The sequence below is a fragment of the Lucilia cuprina genome, chromosome 6 (genome assembly GCF_022045245.1).
Source record: "Lucilia cuprina isolate Lc7/37 chromosome 6, ASM2204524v1, whole genome shotgun sequence".
Taxonomy (NCBI): Eukaryota; Metazoa; Arthropoda; class Insecta; order Diptera; family Calliphoridae; genus Lucilia; species Lucilia cuprina.
This window is the reverse complement of record NC_060954.1, coordinates 36,024,848-36,044,702: the sequence shown is the minus strand read 5'-3', so window position 1 is coordinate 36,044,702 and position 19,855 is coordinate 36,024,848. Positions and strand designations below refer to the sequence as shown.

The window sequence follows — 19,855 nt, the reverse complement described above, 5'->3', positions numbered from 1 at the left end:
CAAATGTGATAAAAAAAATTATTCAAAAATTAAAATAAAACAAGATTAGCCCCAAAAAACAACTTGAAATTAATGTATGTATGTATGTGTTTCTATACACCACAATCTATGTTAAATTTTAATTTTGTCTAAACTTATTTTAGCCAATATTAAACATTATTTAAACTTTTTTTTTGGAAAATATGTTTTATATGAAATACCAATTTCTACAGCAAGGGTTCTAGACACACACAACATGTTGTTTATGTTTATTAATAATTAAGAACTGCATAAGTAGAGAAATTATTTACTGTTTTTCTTTAAATATTCGATTCAAAAATAATTTTGTTAAAAATACGATGATTTTAAAGGAAACTTAGGCCTAAAAATTGTGTATTATATAGTAAATGTAAAAAAAGAGTTTGTTTATAGATAAATCTTTACCGTTCAGGGCCTTGGGAATCGTCGACAGACACAGTGGCTTTGTACTGCAGAACAAGAGGTATTTTATTGGTTTGATTTGGTTTGGATTAAATTGGTGACAATGGTGTTTTTATTTTATATAGATTTTATCATGGTGATGGTGGTTGTTTGGTCGGGCGGGCGGTCACAGATTATAAACAACAGATTATATATGCATAACAATTGGAATGAAATATTCAGCAATTGTTTGATTATATATATATATATTTATAATGAACATATATATATATATAAGATGGTGGTGGTCCAGATGTTTCAACAAGTAAGATCCAACATTTAAGTAGTAGGTACGTAGTTGAGAATTCGATACATGTAATAGATACATTTGGCAGGTGGTGTTCGGTCACAGGCATTCAGATCAGATCGAGTTGATTTTAATTTATGGATGATTTTGGTCAAACGGGCATTAAGTTTATCGATCATTTAACAATTTGTTTTATAATATGTGTATATATAGTTTCAAACGGGCAGGCGGGCATTCGGCCAAAGATGGTGTAAGGTTGATGTTTATTTAGTTGATTGATTGATCGATTATTTTCACCAATCAATAATTGGTCAGATGGTAGGTCATTTGAGATTTTCATTTTATTTTTTGTTTTTTGTTATATTTGTAGTTGTTGTATACGAACAACAAATCAATGAGATTTTGTTGAATTAGATGGTTGGTTGGTTGGTTGGGTGGTGGTCATGATACAATATACAATCATTTCATTTTATTTTAAAATTATTTTTATATATTTTTTATTTGAATTTTATTTTTTTTTTTTTTTATATATTTATATTTGTATTTGTATATATTAGAGAGGGGGCGAGAAAAGAGAAAGAGAAAAAATTATAATTTAATTAATGGTTAATTGCATGGTTATTATTATTATTATTATTTGTTTATTTATGTATTTATATTTTCAACTATATAAATGCATAAGATTTTAAATAAGCTAAAGAGTTTCATATTTAACAAAATGGTTAAGTATAAATGGCCTAAAAACGAGTTAAAATTATAATTGTTTAAGTTATTTTATTTTAAGAAAAATATATATGTATTTGTTAAGAAGTCATTGTTATTCTCCTTAAAAAAAACAAAACAAAACAAATACCAGTAGCAGTTTATAAAGAAATTATTAAAAGCATTATATGTTGTAGCTATTCTAAAAACCAATAAAAACCCCTTGGACATGGATGATTTTATAATAAGAATTATATGTGGTAAAGCAAGAAATAATATTCTCAAGACAAGTGACAAATCCTAAAAACATACTTCTCTACATACAACAGACAATTTTTTTTTCATTTACGTGGGGCTTTTTTCTTTATTTTTGAAATCAACAATAATTTCGTGGCATTTGTCGACGTATTTGGGAAAATTTTCAAGAAATAGCAACAATAACAAATAACAAAACAACTGACTGGTTTTACAATTTTTGATAGTACAGAAAATAGTAAGTTTAGTAAATTTTTATATTAAGTTTCAAATCAAAAAAAAAAAAAAAATACACATTTAACTAAAATGATTTAAGAATAAAAAAATATTTGATAAATTAAAGTTTAAAAAGAAAATATACCTGTGTGCGCATTTTTTGTATATGTTGTCCTCCTTTGCCTATTATAGCACCGGCAATCTGAAAATAGAAAAAACATTATCATTTATAATCTGTAAAGAAATTCTAAATTATTTTAATGTGCGCAACATAAGGAAGCACAACTTTTGGTTGAATTAAAAAAAATAGATAGCGAAAAGAATGTTTAAATCAGTCAAATCGTTGCAGTTTAAACGCCTTAGCAGCAGGCTTTATCACTTCTGCTTCGTTTGAAAGATCTGAGTCCTTTTATCTTGCTTGGAAGCATTGCTGGGGTTTGCGCTATGACACTCAACAATAGGTTTTTGGAGGCTCGTCGATGTGCCTTTTAAAAGGAGTTTTGTGCAGCAGGAAATCTGCTAAGGAGACTCTGGAAGATTTTGACGTTGAGATCGACAAATTTTCCACAATGAAGAAGGACGTTCAGCTGAGGAATTCGACATCAGGGTCGAAGATTCCTTTTTTGTTCAAGAAGGCACTAAAAAAATATTTTTGTCATTTGAATGCAGGAAAGCGGCTTAATTTTAGTCAGCAAAAGATACTCTTGAGGCTGCAGAGGTATTCACCACAACGGGATGAGTTACCCCACCGCTTGTGACTTTACCCACAACTGAAAGTTTGGTGGTTGAATCTGGTGTAGAAACAGCCAGCAAGAGCTAGCGGATTAGTCAAGTTCGGATGCCATTACAGCCCGGTATCGACGGGGCTGCACTTTTGATCTACTTCTACTTCAAACAAACTATCAATATGTGAAATAAATGACAGGTGTGAGGGATAGTTCTTATTCATTGTATCTTATCGTTAGTATCCGTATGACGAAGGCGACCCTATTCACCACAACAAGAAGAGATACCCCACAGCTTGGAATTTACCCGCAACTGGAAGATTGGTTGTTGTTGTAACAGCTAAAACTATACAATAATCTAATTGAGGGGTTCTACATCAATGTCCAGGCTACTTCAACTGGATATGTCCATAAATACATTGGACAGAGTGAAATTGGGTTGGCTGAGCAGTTGAATATGTGGTGGGTGTCATGAGGGCCCTTACCACATACAGGTCATTCGTTGGGGACGGCACGGTCTATACGTGACCAGTAGGCATTGAGGCTGTGCTCCATCCCGATGTTAGTTGTGCCAGAACTACCCTTGTTTTCCGCGGCAGGCTTTCTTCTGTGTCTGCCATTGGCGGTGGGCGACCTCCGTCATTCATCCTGCGACCGCCGAATTAATGGCATCTCTATGAATGTCGTTCAAAGCTGCCAAATACGAGGACTGATCCAGTGAATCCTGCATATGTTTTCATCTAACTAACCACCAAACTTTGCATGGTATGGCTATGGTGGTCAGTTTTGGTTTACTATCTTAGACCAGCAGATTATTCAAGCGCGTACGTCAGTAAAATCCAGTTCATTACAGCCCGGTGTCGAAGATGCGGATCGACTAAGATTGATTTTTGCACACCATTTTCGTTCATCTGGGATCAAACAGACCATTAATATGTAAAACAGACGACTGACAGGTGGGAAGGGTAGTTCTTATTCTTATTATCGCATCGTTAGTAGCCGTCTGACAATGTGAACTTTTAGAGGCAGCCAACTTGGGCAGAGCTTAATATTCAAGTCCCGAAATTGTTGCAAGAGCATTTTGAACTTGCGCCCCTCTGAGATCAAACAGATCATCAATATGTAAAACAGACATTAGACAGGTGGGAGGGGTAGTTATTGTTCTTATTATATAATCGATGGAACATGTCTGAGGAGGGTAACCCTTTGGACCAGTAGAACTACCTTCGTCAGCATGATTCATAGCACGAAGAGTACGCTTCACTGGGAGTAAAACCAGCAATTTTTTCAGTACTATACAAAGCTATCTGACAGTTTAGTAACTGGGATAATAATAAGCCACATTTCTTCAAGGTTTTATCCGGTTTTTGAAATTAAGATTCATTCTTTTATTTCAAGATATGAACGTAACAATTAAGGAACTAAAGCAACTCCATAGGATACTTATCTTGCTTCATATTTCTTTCTTTCTTTTTTCTGTTTTACTTAAGATTTCTCGTTGAAATGAATCACAAAAACAAAACCACAGAGGTCTCGGAGTACATATCCCTTTTGAACATAAATTAACTTAGATACAAGCTAACAACAAAAAAGGCGTTGAAGTCCATTTAAGCTTAATGAAGAGAATCGAAATATATATAAGATGTATCAAATGTGTCTTAACAAATTTTTCAAGATTTTAATGTGTCTTAAAAGCGAACGATATTTCATAATTAGTTCACCTATAAACTGCTATAAATCATCGAGTAGCAAAAAGTCATTTGGTGACACTCTTTAAATCACTTCAACACAAACAAAAAACCTTTCTCTTGTTTTCTATTCGCTCTATTAAAAAACTGAGCCAATTAGAAGCTAAAGACTCAATATTATTATTGATTTTATTTACTTACATTACTGGGTATTAAAACACGAACTTGGTCGTCATTACGACGGCTACGTTTATCGGAATGGGGACCATCATCATGATTATCACGTTTCATTTTCATTCTTTCTGCAAAAACACAAGTAAACAAAACAAATTATTATTAAAAATTGTATTATTTAATTAGGAAATAAAAATCAAAATAAAATATAAATTAAATTAATTTAATTAAATAATAAATATTAACAAACAAACATATATTTATTATATCACTAACTAACCAGCCAACCGAGAGTTAGAGTTATACATAAATAAATGAATATTTCTATAACAACCACTTGTATTATGAACAACAACTAAAGCAAAAATAAAATAATTATCTAAAGTTATTGAATGTTAAAAAACAACTAAATCTCGAATTTGTTAAATAACAATAAAATAATAAAAATAAAAATATGAATGAATACATTTGTGTATAGAATCAATATATTTTTATGAAATACTCCAAGATACTTTGAAAAAAACTCGCAGCAAATACAAACATCAAAACACAAGTAGATAGATAGAGTAGAGAGTTAAATAATTTTTTTGTTATAAATTTTTTTTCTCCTTTAAATATTTTAAATAGCATTGCATTAATATGATATGATGGTAACGAAAGAAAAAAAATGTACATGTATGTAATTCATTTCATATTAAGCCAACAAAAATATTTGATTTTTTCATTTATAAATGTGTACATGAAAGCTATGAGCTGATGGCGGGCCAGCCTGTTAGACAGTTGGATGGTTTATTCTCTACATAAAAGAGTTTTGTTCAATACGATTTTATGAATGCATAATATTATAAATTGAAATTTACTTTAAGTAGTTTTTTCTTGTTTATATTTTGTATATTTTTATCTACCAACAGGTGTTGATGAATTGTTGTTGTATGTATACCGCCTCATAAGATTGTTTGAACAGAAAATCTCTACAAATAAAAGCAAAGTGTATGAATGAAATGGTTTGTTGTTGAAAATTATTTAAATTTTTATTAATTTTATCATAATTATTCCATCTATAAACCATATAGAAAACTTTTTCAACATAAATACTATGAACCATTCACATTTACTTATATAGTTATATTTAAGAATTATTTCATAAATGGTATGAATATTTTCATCAGATTAATCTAAAATGGTTTCACTATCTGAATAATTAAAGTTATGAAATAAAAGTGAACTAGAACTAAACTAAACTGAACTAGAAAGGAACTAGAACTGAACTAGAACTGAACTAGAACTGAACTAGAACTGAACTAGAACTGAACTAGAACTGAACTAGAACTGAACTAGAACTGAACTAGAACTGAACTAGAACTGAACTAGAACTGAACTAGAACTGAACTAGAACTGAATTAGAACTGAACTAGAACTGAACTAGAATTATTTTAGAAACAAGTCCAAAATTAGAAATTTGATTGTTAATGAATAAATTTGTAGTTTGCTTCGGATTTCCAATTCTGAGATTTGTAAGTTATAAACTTAATAAACTCGTTCCCAAGCCATTCTGTACAGTTATTTTATTTTTTAGACAAAAATGTTCATTAAACCAAAGCAACTTGAAGTTAATACTTCTGGTCCTTTTACTTTTTTTATAACTACATAAATTGTTTAATTACCTTTAAATTAAGTATAAAATATGTAAAAATATTTGTTGAAACAATTTACAGCAGATTTATTTTATATAATTAAAATTTTAAATATTGTATAAAAGTGTTTTTTAACAAAAATATACGGCAGCAAATAATATCACAAATTATATTTTTATAACTTTTTATAGTTGCACTAATTATCACAATTTTGAATATTTATTTATTTTCATAAAAAAAAAACTAAATTTAACAATAAAATATCGAAGAAGTGTGTACTGACTAAAAATACACAATTAACTAATGGACAATGAATAAAGACCAGGTTATTTATTAGAAAAATTTCCTTTATAGACCTGTGAATGTAAAACAAGGATATTGATTGTAGAAAGCCAGAAAAAGGATTTAACATTGGTCAAAACGGAAATCGACCAATCAAAACTTATTAGAAAACTCCACCTGTTTTAATAGTTTTTGATTAAAAAAATATGACCACATGTTAATATTCTATGTGTATTAAAATAGATCGGAAATAGTAACTAGACTAGCTAGAGCTAATCTAGTTTTATAAGGGTAGAAAAGTTTTAAAAGTCCACCACAGCAGCAGAGGCAAACAAGGGCCAATAAAAATCCTACACGTAAATTGATCATTAAAAATTCTATGAGGAGACATGAAAAAAGCAAGCGCTGTAATTGCAGCGAAATAGATAGAGAAAATGACACTTTTTTTACTTTAAAATTAGGGGAAATATACATTAAGGACCATGGCAACCAAAATAATTACAAGTCCAACTAGAAAAGTGCCACAACAAATAGTTTTTTTTTTCCATTATTTATTTCAAACTAAAAGTAATATACAACAACCCAAAAAAGACAAATAAAACTACCCACATATTAAAGATAAATGGAAATAGTAAAATAGGAAAAAAAAACTTTATAAAATTGCATTTAATATTGACAAGTAAATTTGTGTAGAAAATATTACAATATGTATCCCCCATTTTTATGGTGAGTAAAAATATATCGTAAAATATACAATTCCAATGGGACTCAAATACGTAATGCGAAAGACTATAAAAATTATATGACTATAACTGTGATTGACGAAAATTTCATGTTTATTGGTATTGAAGAAAATTAATACTAATTTATATTTCTTTAATTGTGTCAAAATTCATTTGCTTTTGCAATTTTGTGAAAAAAAAATTACATACATACAACACCATTTTGGAAAAAATGTTGATCACTTGTGAAATTCAACTTTGGATAAAATTGAATTCTGTGAAAATTATCCACATTTTATAAATTAAAAAAAGGTAAGTACAGAAGGTGAGAATTCTTTAAAAACCATAATAATCGAACTGAACTAGAACTAAAGTAGAACTGAACTAAAACTGAACTATAACTGAACTAGAACTGAACTAGAAGCGAACTAGAAGTGAACTAGAAGTGAACTAGAACTGAACTGGAACTGAACTAGAACTGAACTAGAACTTAACTAGAACTGAACTAGAACTGAACTAGAACTGAACTAGAACTGAACTAGAACTGAACCAGAACTGAACTAGAACTGAACTAGAACTGAACTAGAACTGAGCGAGAACTGAACTAGAACTGAACTAGAACTGAACTAGAACTGAACTAGAACTGAACTAGAACTCAACTAGAACTGAACTAGAAGTGAACTAGAACAGAACCAGAACTGAACTAGAACCGAACTAGAACTGAACTAGAACTGAACTAGAACTGAACTAGAACTGAACTAGAACTGAACTAGAACTGAACTAGAACTGAACTAGAACTGAACTAGAACTGAACTAGAACTGAACTAGAACTGAACTAGAACTGAACTAGAACTGAACTAGAACTGAACTAGAACTGAACTAGAACTGAACTAGAACTGAACTAGAACTGAACTAGAACTGAACTAGAACTGAACTAGAACTGAACTAGAACTGAACTAGAACTGAACTAGAACTGAACTAGAACTGAACTAGAACTGAACTAGAACTGAACTAGAACTGAACTAGAACTGAACTAGAACTGAACTAGAACTGAACTAGAACTGAACTAGAACTGAACTAGAACTGAACTAGAACTGAACTAGAACTGAACTAGAACTGAACTAGAACTGAACTAGAACTGAACTAGAACTGAACTAGAACTGAACTAGAACTGAACTAGAACTGAACTAGAACTGAACTAGAACTGAACTAGAACTGAACTAGAACTGAACTAGAACTGAACTAGAACTGAACTAGAACTGAACTAGAACTGAACTAGAACTGAACTAGAACTGAACTAGAACTGAACTAGAACTGAACTAGAACTGAACTAGAACTGAACTAGAACTGAACTAGAACTGAACTAGAACTGAACTAGAACTGAACTAGAACTGAACTAGAACTGAACTAGAACTGAACTAGAACTGAACTAGAACTGAACTAGAACTGAACAAACTAGAACTGAACTAGAACTGAACTAGAACTGAACTAGAACTGAACTAGAACTGAACTAGAACTGAACTAGAACTGAACTAGAACTGAACTAGAACTGAACTAGAACTGAACTAGAACTGAACTAGAACTGAACTAGAACTGAACTAGAACTGAACTAGAACTGAACTAGAACTGAACTAGAACTGAACTAGAACTGAACTAGAACTGAACTAGAACTGAACTAGAACTGAACTGAACTGAACTGAACTGAACTGAACTAGAACTGAACTAGAACTGAACTAGAACTGAACTAGAACAGAATTAGAACTGAACTAGAACTGAACTAGAACTGAACTAGAACTGAACTAGAACTGAACTAGACCTGAACTAGAACTGAACTAGAACTGAACTAGAATTGAACTAGACTAGAACTAGAATTGAACTAGACTAGAACTAGAACTGAACTAGAAGGTAAAATATATTTAATATATTACAATACAGTAGAAAATGGGTCTAAGGATTTTATCCGGTTTTAAATAGAGTTCCTTATTGCATTTACTTGAATTCTTATTTTTAATTCCATTAAAATGCATATATTTTATGAATATTAAACTATTTCTAGAAAGAAAAACTAACTGACATAACTGCTAAAACATACACACACACAAGTACAAACGCAAATACACAAAGAGATGATATTACAATTTCGAATAATAGCAACTATTTACTTGTGTCAATATCAGCTGATTTTTTTTCGCATTTTGCATATTTTATTACGAATACAAAAGACACGGACAATGAAGGGAAAAAGAGAATTAAATATAAGTTTGGGAAGAGACATAAGTTTAAATACTATAAAGCCAACCCTCATCAAGTGTACCTGCTTTGATTCATTTATTATTTATAATAACAAATAGTTAAAAGTTAAAAAGAAATAGAGACAAATTTTAAATTATAGTGGGATAATCATGACTATAGGAAGCTCCTACATCTGCTATGAGCATATTGATTTTATAACAAATCTTGCAATTCAATTCTATATTGCAATAACATCTAATATTGATTGTTGGTGATCCTTTCGATTAAAACATAAGATTTTTTAATCACTTAGATAGTTTATTTAAAAATTATTTGTTTGGCCTTCACAAACCTTATTAAAAACTAAGAATATCCTGTTATTTACACATAATGGTGTAGAGTATAAAATAAAATGAAGTCTAAGACATTTTGTCGTTTCACATTAAAGTTAAATGGTTGAGAAAGTCAACAAATTGTGTACAATTTTCTAAGCAAATATTTGCTATTAAACGATGCAAAAGAAAAAAAAACGTTGTTTTATTATTTAAATATAATTAAATGTTTAAGAAAAGAAAAATTAACTAAAAAAAAGGAGCATTTAAGTTTTTTTTTTTTTTTTTTTTGTTAAAAAATCAACCATTATAATTTAATGTATTTAATGTCATTCATACATGTAAAAAAATAAAATTATCAAACGATGTCACAAACATGGTATTTAAACAAGAGATGTAACAGAAGTAAGCAACAACTTTTAAAAAAATAACACTGAAACTATGTTAAATCTTCATAATTAAAGACAAACTTATTAACTTTAATAACTCTGTTGAAATTTGAAAAATTTATTACATATATTGTAAATTTTATTGAAATGCCCTGTAATAAATGCTTACATTGAAAAGAATAACTCTAATAATAATTTCCCTTGGTGGAGGAGAGACAATTTTCACAACAGTTTTTATTTTATGCGGAACTCACGCATACATGCAATAAATAAATAAATGAACTCGTATGTAATTTATTTATCACAAGGTCCTATTCCTAATTATTGCAATTTTAATGTAATTATCATGAAAGTTTTATAGTTGATAATAACAACAACAACTAGAAAAAATGTTCCAAGCGGACACAAAAAGTGACACAATTAGTATTTTTACTAAAACGCATTAGGGACAATTTTGTTGATATTTTATACAGAATTTAAAAATAATACTGCCAATTTAGAACAATTCCACTCGCACCAAAATTGGGAGTCAGGAGGTGTTTGTCTAAAACAAGAATCATTAATTAGGTAAATGTCCAACTTTTCAGGGTCCCGCCTGTCAACATGTAGTTTTTATGTTTTATTCTCTCAAAGAGATTATTTATATCACTGTACAACCATCACATAAAACACAACAACAATTTCAAAAAGAAGTGGAACTTGGACCTGTAATGTCTCGCTTTAATCTGCTATTTTATTGTCACCTAATTTAAGATGTATACTCCAAGTTCCAATTAATAAACTACACGTTAGTTAGGTTGTTTCACAACAGAGTGAACCATATACACTTATGTAGATCCAGATGTACAACTTGTAGGAGAATAGATAAGAGATAAAGGAGGGAGAATAAGAAAAGTAACAAGAAAAGCATGAGGAAGAAATTCAATACAAGTAATCTACGCCATATAGACCTAGTTATAGACTAAGGGACTCTAGTGACTAGCGGTCTTGAACTTTAATAAAACGTATTTTTTACGAATGCGAGAGAACACCACGCTTTAGATGTGTGGCTCAAATTATGTCCACTTTTATCAAAACTTATTACTGTTGCTATCGGTAATTACTTCAATCGACTCATATCGAGCTTTCTCGGTAATAGTTCTATACGAATTGTTATAGATTGGATCTTTTCAAATGAATTCCAATTACAAGATTCAAGGGTACCGCAAAGCACCGCTCTTTCTAAACCTTCAATGTCAAACTTTCTATTATATCTATTCTTATAAAGATGATCTAACATTGTTATTCATTTAAATGTGTCAAGCCGTTACGAGATTGGGAACAGAACCGATGCTTGACTCAAGATTGAACGTAACTACGTCAAATTAAGTAGATCATCTACATGTATATTTATGGGTGGTGTAAATATTATTATGGAATCAGATGCTCATGATGTTTTGGGTATAAGAAAACAGTACGATGTTCGCTGGATTAAACATGACATACTTTGCTCATCTGACCTCCTCAAAACACCATTACAACCGACCTAAAATGGACCTAACCCATGCATCGTAGGGGAGTGTGATCAAAACGTGCGAAGTTGTCATGTGGTTGTTGTTTTTATAACAACAATGCTGTGGCAAAATCGCTCGTTTTTGGTTTTTTTTTTTTGCGAAGTACATCAACCCCCCGTAGTCATTGGAGTCCGAACTCCGATCTTGGGGGTGCTATGCTACTTAATTGTGGTCTTCTTTGCTTAATAATACCCAGTGGAGAAATATTCAAAGCTGCCAAAATACCTCCCTAAGGACTATAACAGGCTGCCTACAAAACACCACGGAACAGCAACTGCACGAGGAAACGAAGGTCCTCCCAGTCAAGAAACACAATGTCAAGTTAACTAAACAGTTACTCCTGGGAAGTCAACGGAGGAGTCATCCCATCTTTGACATCATACAGGAGCAAAGATCTTCTTATATACGTGTAGAACATATAGAGATATATGCAGGATCTATTAGATCAGCTCTCGTTTAGGGCAACTTTGAACGACATTCATAGAGACGCTATAAATTCAGCGATAGCGGGATACCGCATTAATGCCATACTTAAAGATTGGCCACCGCCCATAGCAGATAAAAAAGAAAACTAGACGCGGAAAACGGAGAGGAGCAACAAGCTCAATGACTATTGGTCGCGTATAGACTGTGCCGTAATCAAAGAATGTCCGGCATCTGGTCAAGGTCATCATGACACAAATTACATATTTAACAGTTTAGTCAATCCTACTTTACTTTGGACGCATCCATATTAAAGTAAGCATATCTTAGGTCCGGACATCAACTAGATTATTGTATATTTTTAGATGTTACAACAACTCTACATATGTGGAACAAACTTCCTCCAGTGGTCATTTTTAGCACTTGCAATGTGATTATGTTTAAATCGAATGTCTACAAACACTACTCTTTGTATCCTCCCTACCATAACCTATTTCCAACACAATATACGGCGAGAGTAGATATCCACGGTAAACTAGGAGTATTAATGGATGCAACCGGAGCTATTTGCTAGGTTTCTATATCAAGAGTTATTCAGGAACTAGAACTAGTCTCTTTAGATCTAAGCATTGGTATATAACACTTTTCATATTCTTTTTGATTTTACTAAATATTACTTATATTATTCTAACTGGAGAAAAATGGAACAAAGTAGTCTCCTTGTGAAATTTTAAACCCAACCTTTGTGTTAAAAGATTTAAGTTAGAAAAGCGGATTAATTGAAAGAAAGGTAAGGGTTTCTTGTATGTATTTCTTTTTTAGATTTGAATTCTAAAGCTATTTTAATTAGAAATTAAAAATAGTCGATTAAACTAACTAGCTAACCACCACTATACGCACGTACGTGTACAAATCTGTAGTAAGTTTAATTTAAAACATCATTTATCATTGAATAACTCAACTACATACATACATACATACATACATACATACATACATACATACATACATACATACATACATACATACATACATACATACATACATACATACATACATACTATTTGTGGTTAAATATTTTTCTCGTTGTTTTTTCTCTATTTCATATTTTAAAATTAGAATTCAGCAGCTCATACGTGGTTAAAATATAGCTAAATAGCGTATAACAAGTATTATGCATATGTGATGACCACATATAGTACATATATATATATTTTTTTTATTAATCAGATGTTAAGTTTCTCATGCAGAATATATAATAATTTTTGAGTTGCTATAATGTGCGGTTGTGTACTTTTGTACATGAGTATATTTATAGCTGGTAATTAGTTGTAATTATTTCTAACATTTTTGAAAGAACAAAAAAAAAATACAACTGACAGGGTCCTTAAAGGACGACAATAAAATTGTAAGAAAAGTGTAAAGTGGGGCGGATTAGAATATTCTTAGTTTTTATTAATTGCACAGAAAACTTTAAATAAATATTTAATTGTTATAAGTTTTAATTATATTTGTTTTATGTTAAATGTATAAAAGAAAATTGCAATTTATTATTAAGTGGACGTTAGATTTTCATTTTAAAGTTCAATGCAGGGATCAAGTTAATGATAGCAGATTCGATCGTTTATATACTCATGCAACAGATATTATGATAATTTTTATATAAAGTGACTTGGGATCAATAATTAATAAAAAATATATAATTTTAAAATATAAAATATTCCATTAAAATAAATTATAGTTAAGCAGCTAACTTATGTAATATTTTAATTAAATTGCTAAGATCTATTAATTTGTCAGTTGGAGCAAAAAAAAAGCAAACATTTCAAAAAATATTAATACGATATAACAAAATATATTCATATGCCCATATATTGAAAGTGAAAACTAATTTAGATCTTTACGTTTGATATAAACTTTTAGTATGACAACACATTTAAAGAAACAATTAGAATTCACTCATGTATAACAGAAAATACATTTCTAAAATTATTTTACAATTTATTAAGCTAACAGGGTTTTAAGATTGACATTAAATAAACACTGATAACATAAAAGGCAATCAAATTTGTGTATATTTTATTTAGGACAAATATATATATAACAACCATAAAATTTTGTTAATATTGCACAATATCTTCTGAACTAATTCAAAGTCAAAACTTTGAAAAAGGGTTTAACACACAAATGATCATTACACGAAAAGATCTGCTAACGAAATAATCCTAAAGAAACTGAAGATCAGTTCAGCTTTAAATTCATTTCCGCACAGACTGCAAAATTCTATAAATTTGCACAGAGCAAATTAGTTTCGTCGTATGAAAATTTTTTAAAGTTCTATATATATAAAAATGAATGCATGTTTGTTTGTATGCTTGAACGTTATAGACTACTAAACGCCTGAATATATTTTCTTAAAATTTTCACAGCGTATTCCTGTATGTCTGGAATAGGTAATAGGCTACTTTTTATTTAAGTGGGCGAGGAGCCACGCCCATATTAAGAAAATATAAAATACATATATTTGAGATAATATAACATTTGGAGCCCTCAACTTTTGTCGGAGCCACTTCAGTGTCAATATAATTATTTGGGATAAAAAGTGGGCGGACTAGTATTAGGGGCGTGGTACCACCCATATAAATTAAATAATATCTTGGAAGCTATTACAGTTAGAAACTTAAAATTGTGCACGAATAAATTTAACATCCATGTAAACATTTTGGGTAATAAATTGGCGGACTACCCATGGCATCCGGCACCTCCTATATTAATTAAATACAAAAATTCGTTTATCTACAAAATTAATGCAACTAAATTCTTAAAATTTTGCACGAAAAACTTTAATATTCATATGAACATTTTTAAGGAAAAAGAGCGGACTTTCATCTGAGGGGGGTCTTGGAGCCACCATATGAATAAAATAGAAAAATTCATAAATCTAAGAAACTATTAGAGCTAGAATCTTTAAATTTTACTTGAAGAACTTTGAAATTCATCTGTACATTTAGAGTAAAACGGGCGGACTTCCAATGGGATACTTGGTAAATCCCATATGAATTTAAACAAAATTTTATTTAACTGAGAACCTAATAGAACTAGATTCTTCAAATTTTGCACAAAATACTTTATTAATTATCTGAATATTTTGGGGAGCTGGAAGCCTCTTCTCAAATTTTATATGAATAACTTTGACATTCATGTAAACATTCAGAAAATAACGGGCGGACTTTCAACGTGGGCTTGGCACCACATATATGATTTAAATACAGAATTTCATATATCTTACAAACTGCAAATAAAATAAGCACAACTAAATTCGTTTCGTAAGCCTTCCAGGTTTTGTAAAGAACATATACAGATAAAAGAAGTTAAGCAAAATATCAAATATCTTTTCAATGATTTTCTTATGTTATGAATATATGGGGGTTAGACTTTTTTTAACATTATTATAGATCTTCATATTATTAACGGATACTAAAGTGGTGATATTTTTTATAAGAAAACTTTAACTGAATATTCTCCCAGGTGTAAGGTTAACATCATATGGGTACCAGACCAGCCGGGAGGGACGAAAGGGCGTATATATTACCTTAAATGAGAAGAAATCTCGAGGTAAATAAGCTGACGAACGAAACCCCTTTCCAAAAAAAAAAACAAAAGCTTAATTAAAAATATGAGTGAGAAAATCCCACAAGTCTTCATGGAATAATAAAGAAGCAATGGGTAGAACCAATGTATCTATGAGGAGACGTTGATAAGAGCAACACGAGAAATCTCCACAAAATAAGTAGCTCTAAGTATAGTATGATGGTACGTATTCTAAATGGACATTACAGGCACTTGATATACAAAATTGGATATGCGGATTGAGACGAATATAGAGCATGTAGAGAGGAAAATCAGGCATTCGTTAAATTTAGTTCAAAGTATCTAGGGAGTAAAATTATTACAGAAATAATTTCACACATTCCTCATAATCATTGATTTGAAAATTCTTGGGAAAAATGTCAAAGAAACTGAGTTTTCATGAAAAGTTGGACACAACAGGTCCGATATTTTCCTGATTTGATAATTGGTCCACAGGTTTTTGTACAGATAGATTTTGTCAAATGTGCACTGTTGGCTTGTGTAATAATTTTGGTTAACACAAATACCAATTCAGAAAGATGTGTAGGAAGTGGCAATCTTATGTGTTCGATCTAATCATTGGTAAACAAGAAAATAGATCCTTTTATATATCATTCACAAATGATTTAAATCGAATTTAATTGTGTAAAAAAAGGATAAAATATATTTTGATGTATATACTGTGAGTGTTATACATAAATAAATTACAGTGAACATTCATTATGAAATTATTTAATTGAGATAATTTAGTGATTTTAGTTTTTTTAAACATTGTTTTATTTCTGCTTAAGTTTCAAGTAAATTTGAGTAATTTTGTATATTATCAGCTATTCGCCATTCATACTTGGCGGAAATCAACGTCTATAAACATTTAAAATTTGTGAACAAATGTTATATTTTAGATTTAACACTGTCAAAGGGTTTTCATGTCTGTTGGTAAAATAAATTTGCGAGAAGTTGTAAGAACATTTTATTTGGCAATTGCCTTTACAATGTAGAAATATTGAAGTATATATTATTATAATTTTAGGCATACCGTAAATGATTAATCTGATTTTCTGTTATGGATTTCGGAGCCCTCATATGAATTAAATAGAAAAATTCGTATATCTAGAATTTTAAAATTTTACTTGAAAAATTTGATACTTAGAGTATAACGGGCGGATTTTCAATTAGGGGCTGGCACTACATATATGTATTATATAGAAAATTTCGTTTATCTGGAAAACTAATAGAACCAGATGCTTAAAATTTTGCGCAAATAATTTTAATAATCATCTACACATTGTGAAGAAATAGGGCACATGGATTAAATAGAAAAATTTATATATATGAGAAACTTTCAGAGCTAGAATCTTTAAATTTTACATGAAGGACTTTGATATTCATGTGAACATTTAGAGAATAACGGGTGGACTTTCAATGGGGGTCTTGCACATATATAAATTATATACAAAATTTCGTATATCTTGGACACTGTAACATTATTCAATTTTTTCAGAGATAGATAGAAAATAGGCATCTCTTATATGTATGTAACATATGGACAATTCCATACGATTGTATGTGTCATTGGTATAGATTTTGTAAAATTAGAAGTACTTGGAAAACAATTTTGTCATTCTGTTCCATTTAAAGAATACTATATTTGCAAAAGGAATCACGTCATTCGGAACCTTGTTTTTAAAAATATGGATTAAAATATGTCGATATCATACGTGACAAAAAACGGAAGTGTTTTTAAAGTACATGTAAATATTTACGAAAATTCGCCTGTAGGTTTAACTTTTTTCTTTTAATTCCTTACACTATGGGACATATTTTTCATTAATAATCCATAATTTTTAAATAAAAAAAAAATTTAATATTATAATGAACACTTTATAACGAAAATATATATTTTAGAAATATATGCATACACACACTTCAACAAATCATAAGGAGTAGGAAAGTGCAGTCAAACATAGCCGACCTATATACATGTTTAAACAATTTATAACAATAAAAAACTGGAGTTATATGGCGACTAGGGTCAAATATGAACCGATCCTCATAAAATTCATATAAAACTTATTTATACCAAATTTTATCATAATACTAGTGATTAGAGGTGAGTTACGGACGTTTAAGTGTTTTTCTGAAATTAAATTTTGAATGGAACAAGGATCAAATGAGGCCCAATCGTTATGAAAATCGGCATAAAGGTACTTATAAACATTTCAGATCTGCCGATTTTTGAAGGGATAGTATTATAATGAACAGAATTATGAGGTAAAAAGTGATATTTTCGGATGCATTTGTATGCCGACAAGGTGTAAAACTAGATCGATTTCAAAAATGTTGAACAGTCTTCGTCTTTGGTGCTACAAGACCAAATTTGAATTATCTTCAAAAATGCAAAAGTTATAAGGGTTTTATTTGTTTAGTCGTGGTTTACCTTTTCATGGAATTGACTATATGCCATTTAGATGAGTCCAATTATTACAACTAACTAGCATTAACTCAAGGTAGTATTTTATAATGCAGATCGTTTCCAGTTACTGTAATTGTACTAAAGTTAAGGGAACTTTCCGTGAAACAAATTATAGGCATTACAAAATCCTATCTGGCAAGTAGTAAGAATGGGTCTAAGAAAGCAATTTTCTGCTTTATTTAGCTATTGAAAATAAATTAACAAATTCCCATCTAGTTAATAACAAATTAGGGAATATTTCTATAATAGTTACAAATCCCCTAATATCTTTCATTTATAAATGTGTCTTCGTAAATTTTATTGTACAATTACGACATGTAAATGCAGTAGTAAAATGAACAGACAAACATACAATTGCAGCACACTGTAAAATGATATAATGATGATAGCAGATTGACAAGCGGTTAGCCATTTGGACAAATGAGTAACTATGTAGAGAACACTACAACGAATTATACCAACAACAACAGAAACTATGACCAAAGGTGGTAGAAAAAATGGAAAAATAAAAAGAAAAAAAGGATAACAAACAAAACGAAAAATATTCTTGTGAATAAATGTATGTATAGTTATAAAAAAAAAGTTAAAAAAGACTAAAGCAACTTATAGACAACACGAAATGATAGCACGGAAACACAAATCGAGACACGAGCAGGACATAAACAACAAAACCACAGTTACCAACCATAATACAAACACACATGTCAGACATTATGTAAAACACGCAAACCTCTAGATCTACATACAAAGTATAAAACCAGCAATGGAATGAAATAAAGTGGTTGTGCTGCTACTGCTGCTGCTGATGATGATGACGACGACGAGTACGTCCTATAAAAAATATAACAAATATGTATATGAAAAACGGAAATAAGGACGGAAAGAAGGTTGTCCAATAACATAGAAGGAGTAAACATTACCTGTTTTAATCAACTTTTTCAATAGTCCTTGGGACACACACTCTATAATTTAGCGGAAAAATATTAAATGGATGTTATATCCTATGACAATTACTAATAATATAATACATACATATACATATATAAGTACTTGCTTACATACATTCACACACAATTACATTTCATATTTATGTGTGTGTGTTTTTGTATATACAGACGTAATATATACCAGCAAACATAAATTTCATAAGTTAGAAAAATTACTTTATTTTCATTTCGATTTCGAATGATTTTTAAAGATATCATTCTTAAAACTTCACACATAAATGGATAACTTTGACGCATTCGGGCAAAGTGAGTCGGATTTCTGACAAAATTTTAAGCATATTTCGAGTGACTTTGCAAATATGTCAGGAAGATTACACAGATTCAAAAACACCTTACAATTAACCATAAATTTGACATTATCCGGCCAATGATGAACAATTTTACCTCTGGAGTATTTTCATTCCAGAATTTGGAATCAAAATTACTTTTAGAATCGGTAATGATTGCAATCCAATTCAGGCCGAAATAACGGCTGCAATTAAGTCCCTGACAGGTGTATACTGTTCATCACGACTAGTCCAGGAATGCCGGACATCCTTAAATAGGATAGCGAGACATTCAAACATCGTACTCTTATGGGTACGAGGACACGGGTACGCAGTTGCCCTACTCGGACATAGACTATTTCTGCGTTACTCTACACTATTTCTGCGTTACTCTACAAATAGCACTTTTTAGAGTCCGAAACTCGTTTCCGCTTATGTACTTTTAT

General features: G+C 30.4%; 1 protein-coding gene across 6 annotated transcripts in view; it reads right to left on the bottom strand.

The window, feature by feature from the left end:
- LOC111674643 (heterogeneous nuclear ribonucleoprotein K) overlaps positions 1-19,855 on the bottom strand; it is a 74,975-nt gene that overhangs the window by 42,556 nt on the left and 12,564 nt on the right. For 2 of the 6 annotated variants that reach the window (XM_046953619.1, XM_046953618.1), the window contains exons 1-4: positions 4,747-4,765; positions 4,494-4,594; positions 2,025-2,081; positions 424-467 (exon numbers count right to left, since the gene is read on the bottom strand). In XM_046953619.1, the coding sequence (XP_046809575.1) occupies positions 424-467; positions 2,025-2,081; positions 4,494-4,589 (197 nt within the window). In that variant the 5' untranslated portion in view covers positions 4,590-4,594; positions 4,747-4,765. Of the gene's footprint in view, positions 1-423; positions 468-2,024; positions 2,082-4,493; positions 4,595-4,746; positions 4,766-6,130; positions 6,150-19,855 lie in introns of those variants that run through there. The other 4 variants (XM_023435303.2, XM_023435305.2, XM_046953620.1 and 1 more) reach the window with 3 other exon arrangements.